Here is a 5494-nt window from a genome sequence, read left to right as displayed (position 1 = left end):
TTCCTCTAATCCATTTCAAATGCTCTGGTTTGAAGTACTTCAATACAAATAAAAAAAACCCAAAAAAACAGTAATGTCTTCTCATCTCAATTCCCTTATCTTTGCAAAAGATGCCTGTGGGAGAGAAGAGCTGTGAAAAGTTCTAGGTTTAACCAGCACTCCCATTCCCCCCAGATAGGTTTAATTCTCATGGTTGACTTCTGGTCTCCCTAATCTCCACATCCAATATAAAAATTAGCTGCTCTGCCATCAATATTCCTGTACTACAAATCAGTTGTTTTCCTTCCTATAGCAAAACCAGCAAACTCTGCCTTTGTCATTTAGACTTGTTTAAAAGAAATGGGATGGATGGGAGCATTTCTTATCCTGTTAGAGACAGCCATAAACAGTCTCTCTATTTCCTTGCAGTTGAATAGTTACATACATACAATGCCAATCCCTTAAAATCATACCATTTGCCTTGACTTTCATGCTACTCTTCTTTCACCATTTATGAATAAAGCTATGCATTAAAAATGCATATGTCAAAATGGATTTATTCCTTCGTCCACAACATATTCATTCCTTCTTTAAAGTCAGACACTTTAGACATTGGTAGGTTGTGTGAAAGAGTCTCCAGGGAACCGAATCCTCTTTGCTTCTAGTTTCTTCCTTGCTTTGAAAGCCGATGATACTTCAGGGTGGATGGAGTCCAGCCGCTGTTCACACTGGAAGGCTGTGAGGAAGGCCGTCCTGTAGTTGTTATTCATCCAGCCATAGAGAAGGGGGTTAGCAAATGTTGAGCACATGGCAATGACATGAAACACTGTGTAGATCAGTTTGTACTCTTTCAGGTCTAACACCTGACTGTCAATGTCACTGACTAGCTGGAAAGTGTGAAATGGCAGCCAGCTGACGGCGAACACCACAACCACACACACCAGCATCTTGGTGGTTTTCTGCCGCCGATGGTGGTAGTGGTCGTTCCCTGCCCCAGGACTGACATGGTTCTTGAGCTTGGTCCAAATACGGGTGTAGGCATAAGAGATGACTGCCAGAGGCAGCACATACTGGATCAGGAGCATGGAGACACTGTAGATTGTGCCATAGTTGAGCTGCCCCTCCCCTGGCCACTTCTCAGAGCAGACCACAATCTTGAAGTCAGGAATTATCTCAATTAGCGAGTACTCACGGAAGATGGCCAGAGGACTTGCCAACAGGGCACTGACTGCCCAGGCAACTCCTATAATCAGGAAGCTGATCCGCTTAGAGATTTTGCTTTCCAGGTGGTAGACGATGCAGCGATGACGATCCAAAGCGATCACAGTCAAAGTCACAGTAGACACGTGCACAGCAAGAGCCTGGGCATAAGGCACCAGGTGGCACAAGACTGGGCCCAGTTTCCATTCACCCAGCAGCGTGTAAACCAAAGTGAAGGGCAGGCACAATGTATTCACCAGTAGGTCAGCCACGGCCAGGTTGGCAATGAAGAAGTTCGTCACTGTGCGCATGCTTTTGAACTTGATGATCACGTGGATCACAAGGGAGTTTCCAATCACCCCCAGCAGGATGATGGAGCAGTAAGCAAAGATGAGGATTATCTGCACTTCAACTAGTGTTGTGCTGTCCTTCAGTTCTGGTTTAGGGTCCAGAGCTAATTCATTGAGTGGTGTGGTGTATCTTGGCAAGTACAGCTTCGTGAACAGCTCCATTTTCATTTCATCTGTCTGGTTTTCTTCACCTGCTGCTTCCAGGGGCCCCATCCTTGCAGTAGCCTGGTCCAAACGACTGAACTGTCCCTGAAGAACAAAACAGGACAAGAACATGTGGAGAAAGCAGTCCGCAGCAGCTAAGACAAGAAGTAATAAACTAAAACAACTTTTTCCTCTAACCCACATTCTACGTCACAGGATTTAGAGAAGATCTATCTTAATACATGTAAATTCTGTTGCCCTTACATTTGAAACCCGATCTTGTAATATTATTCAGGCACGACTCCTGCTGAAAATTGGGACAGATTTCAAAAGCATTTCAAAGACAAAGTTTGTCTAAGTAAATGCAGAAGGATTAAGATCCTGCTGGGCAGCATATCCTTCTTTTACAATTCACTACCTAAAACTACTGCTGATTTAGCACAAAACTTCCATTAATACCTATGGGAATTCTACATGGAATGGCACCATCCAGACTGTTATTAGCATAGTAATCTTCCACCTTTTCCTTAATGAAAACTGTTTCCCTTGAATAGTTACTAAATTCTTAGAGGTTTTTGGCCCTCCTTAATGCCAGAGAACTAATTACTGAGGTCTTTCTTTAAGAAACTTTCTTTTAGGAAAGTTTGTGTCACAAGGCAAGCAAAAATGCCACTCCAATAGATCTGAAACAATAGCATTTCTCTGAAATGACTGTGTCATGTGTTCATGTTTGAATTAACTCAGGAAACAATTCGAACTCAGCTATACATGCTATTTCCTTTCTATGCAATGTTTGAGAATGCACAGCTCCTTGGAGGCTGCCAACCAGGGTTTCATTGCTGACTGCAGTCACAGAGAAGAGAAATTCATTCTCCTGCTGATGTCAGTAAGAATTTCTCCACTGGCATCAAAATCACATTTTGTTGCCTTCCCTACACAGAGTGAGCCAAATTCTATGCTAAGACTTCAGTAGGCACAGATGGATATATGGATATTTTCCAGTTAATTGCCGAGTTGGACTTCAGTCCTACATAAAACATGCACGTCCCCATGCAGACTGCCCAGACCATAGGGGGCACACTAAGTGAGCACCGTGCACCTGGAGACTCCTTGGCTTGACCTGGGAAAATCGCAAAAAGTTGTCAGCGCTCAGTGGGCTCACTGAGAAAACACCACTGTTTGAGGAGAAAGCCAAACTTCAGTTACTAACTCCAATTCCCCATTCATACGTTGCCTAAGGAAAGCAAAATAAAGAAGCAATGTCACTTTTTTGACATCAGGGGTTACATACTGGTTAATCTATCTCAAATTTACATCTGCCTAAAGAGACAATCTATCTATTAATGCCTCCAGTTTCACAGGGCTTTTTGGGTTTTTACTGTTGTTGTTTTAATCAGATCCCCTTCTGTCCCCATTAACTATCTATCAGGGGCATCCTTAGGTGTGGCTTCCTCACTGAGAAAGGAGGGCTGTCTCCCAGCAGGTGACTGAGCCCTTTGTGTTTCCTTGCATTCCACACAACACCCCAAAGAATTTCTCAGCACGAGCTGTTTTTTGGAAAAGCAACAGATTGAGTGCATGAACAGCAAGGTATTTTTGGCCAGACTAAACAGGTCAGGATTACACTATATCATTTTGTGTACATTTACTGTACAATTAATAGCATAAGCCTGAGGTGTGAAACACCACAAGATATGTAGCTGAGATGTAGAAGTCCATACAAGGTTTTCCTGAAGGTCTAAGTAATAGCATCAACTACTAACCTAAGCACACACAGTAGAAAGGTGTTCCTCATCAATATACCTTTAGTCCAACAGATTAAAAATATAAGAGATCCACTACAATATGCACAGCCAGGGCTATGCACAAGTTCAGAATTCTGCCAAGCTTCTTCCTTCAACATATGTACCTACAGCCAAGAATTATGCTTGTATATATTACTAGATATTCAGCAGGGTCCCTGGACTGTCAAGTACTCCAAAATCTCATAATTTTTTTCAACATAAAATAAGAGCAGGTCATATTCACATGCCATAATAAAAAAGGGTGATAGGAAAAGCAAATTTCACAGGTTTTTTTCCCATGTTTCTCATAAATCTAAGCAGGAGAATGCTGCTCAGCCACAGAATATAGCACCCCATTCTTCCCAAACAATAGCTTCACCTGTTTCTCTAGTCCCTGACTTTTTGGTGATTCCTACTTCTAACCCTCCTTTTTTTTTTTTTTTTTTAAGCAAAGCCTTCTTCTGCTCTGCTGCTTTTATTCTGTGCTTTGTTCTTGCCAATAAGACAAAGCTGAGGGAGGGATGAGGAATGACCAGAGTTTCAAGCAGAGATAAGATGACATGTCAATAAGCAATGAAATACATTGGACAAGTTTGACATTGATGGTGGTCGAAGAACCATCTGCTGGAGGAAAACTGAGGTGGCATTTGATACCTCAGCTACTGTTTGACAAGATCATTTCTGCTCTTTTTTGGTACAAACTCTCCAGTTGATAGTATTTATTCGCACATCTTTCATACTGCATATACTGGAGGGCAAGGGGGTTTTTTTCCCCCTCCAGCAGTCAGATCCTCAGGAGTAGGCATCGAATTGCACCTAACTTTCGGCAGAGGAAGAGCCATCGAGGAGTTACATCGGTGCTGAGAGCAAGTGAGCAAAAAGGGAGAACTACGTGATCCCACTAGCAAGCAGCATTTCCATCGGGACCGCCGTGCCGGCCCTGGGGAAGGGACTGGGATTGCGGCCGGCGCGCCTCTGGGGTCCCGCGGGAAGGCATCGCACCCGGGCGCTGCGAGGATCCCGCGCTCCTCTGTCCCCCCCCTTCTCATTTTCACCTCCTTCCCGCCCCAGGGAGGTGAGTGTGGCCACGGCCAGCTGCTCCCACAGGAGCTGGACTCGCAGGGCAGTCAGCCGAGCCCTCGAGCCGCGCGGAGGGACAGCCGCTCCCGCCAGCCCCGGCACGGCATGGCACGGCACGGGTCGGGTCGGATCCCGTTGGGTCCCTCCGCATCCCCCCGCCGCCCTCCTCTCGCAGACTCACCGCAGCCACTCTCTCCTCATCGGCGAAGGACGGAACAGCGGCGCGGCGCATCTCGGCCCGTCCGAAGTTTGGAGGCGGCGGCGGCCCCCGCACGCAGGGGGCGGGGCGGGGCGGGGCGGGACGGCCCCAGCGCCCGGGGAAGGGCTCGGCCGGGACGGGGCGGGACGGCGCGCGGCGGCTGCGGTTGCGGTCGTGGCTGCAGGGCTGCGGGCGCGGCGGAGCGGAGCGGCTGAAGCGGCGGGAGTCGCTGGTGTCTTGGCCGACCCTCGCTCAGCAGGCAGCAGCTGTAGCGCCGCCGGCGCGGTGGCAAACAGGGGTTTGGAGGAACGGAGATTGTGCCCAGTCCGAGCTGATGTACGCGCCTCACGCCCGAGCTCGTTTCCTAGTTTTCCTAAACTGCTTTCTGGAGCAGTTGGAAAGGAGACACCTTCGCTCCAAACAGCCGCTGAAATCCTTGCTTACAAGCACCCTAGCTTGCACAGATTGGCTATATCTGTAAGAAGATACGGATGTTGCCAGAGCAGGTGTAAGGATGAATAAAACATATACATATTCTGTCAAGAACAAAATAAAAGATTGTATATTTATTTACAAGGTAAAGACAACAGCTGTCATATTTGTTTAATTCTATATTCAATAACCTTTTAAAAAAGCTCTCACCAGCCAGCTTAACTAATTCTCCAGCCAGCATTGCTGCCCTTCTAGTAGAGTCTCGCTTCATTAAATCCATCAATAGGTTCTACTTAGTATTTTACTGCATGTCTGATGCCCCTCTC

At 46.5% G+C, this 5494-nt stretch overlaps 1 protein-coding gene across 1 annotated transcript; it reads right to left on the bottom strand.

The window, feature by feature from the left end:
- Positions 1 to 228: 228 nt before the first annotated feature.
- On the bottom strand, positions 229 to 4761 carry NPY2R (neuropeptide Y receptor Y2). Its single transcript, XM_061993966.1, has 2 exons — positions 4719 to 4761; positions 229 to 1778 (listed from the first exon to the last, which is right to left on the bottom strand). The coding sequence occupies exon 2, from the start codon at positions 1740 to 1742 to the stop codon at positions 585 to 587; it is 1158 nt and encodes a 385-aa protein (XP_061849950.1). The 5' UTR covers positions 1743 to 1778; positions 4719 to 4761; the 3' UTR covers positions 229 to 584.
- Positions 4762 to 5494: the final 733 nt, after the last annotated feature.

This window comes from Colius striatus, chromosome 3 (assembly GCF_028858725.1).
Source record: "Colius striatus isolate bColStr4 chromosome 3, bColStr4.1.hap1, whole genome shotgun sequence".
In the NCBI taxonomy this organism is placed as follows: domain Eukaryota; kingdom Metazoa; phylum Chordata; class Aves; order Coliiformes; family Coliidae; genus Colius; species Colius striatus.
The sequence above is the reverse complement of the archived record's forward strand: the minus strand, read 5'-3'. Positions and strand labels throughout refer to the sequence as shown.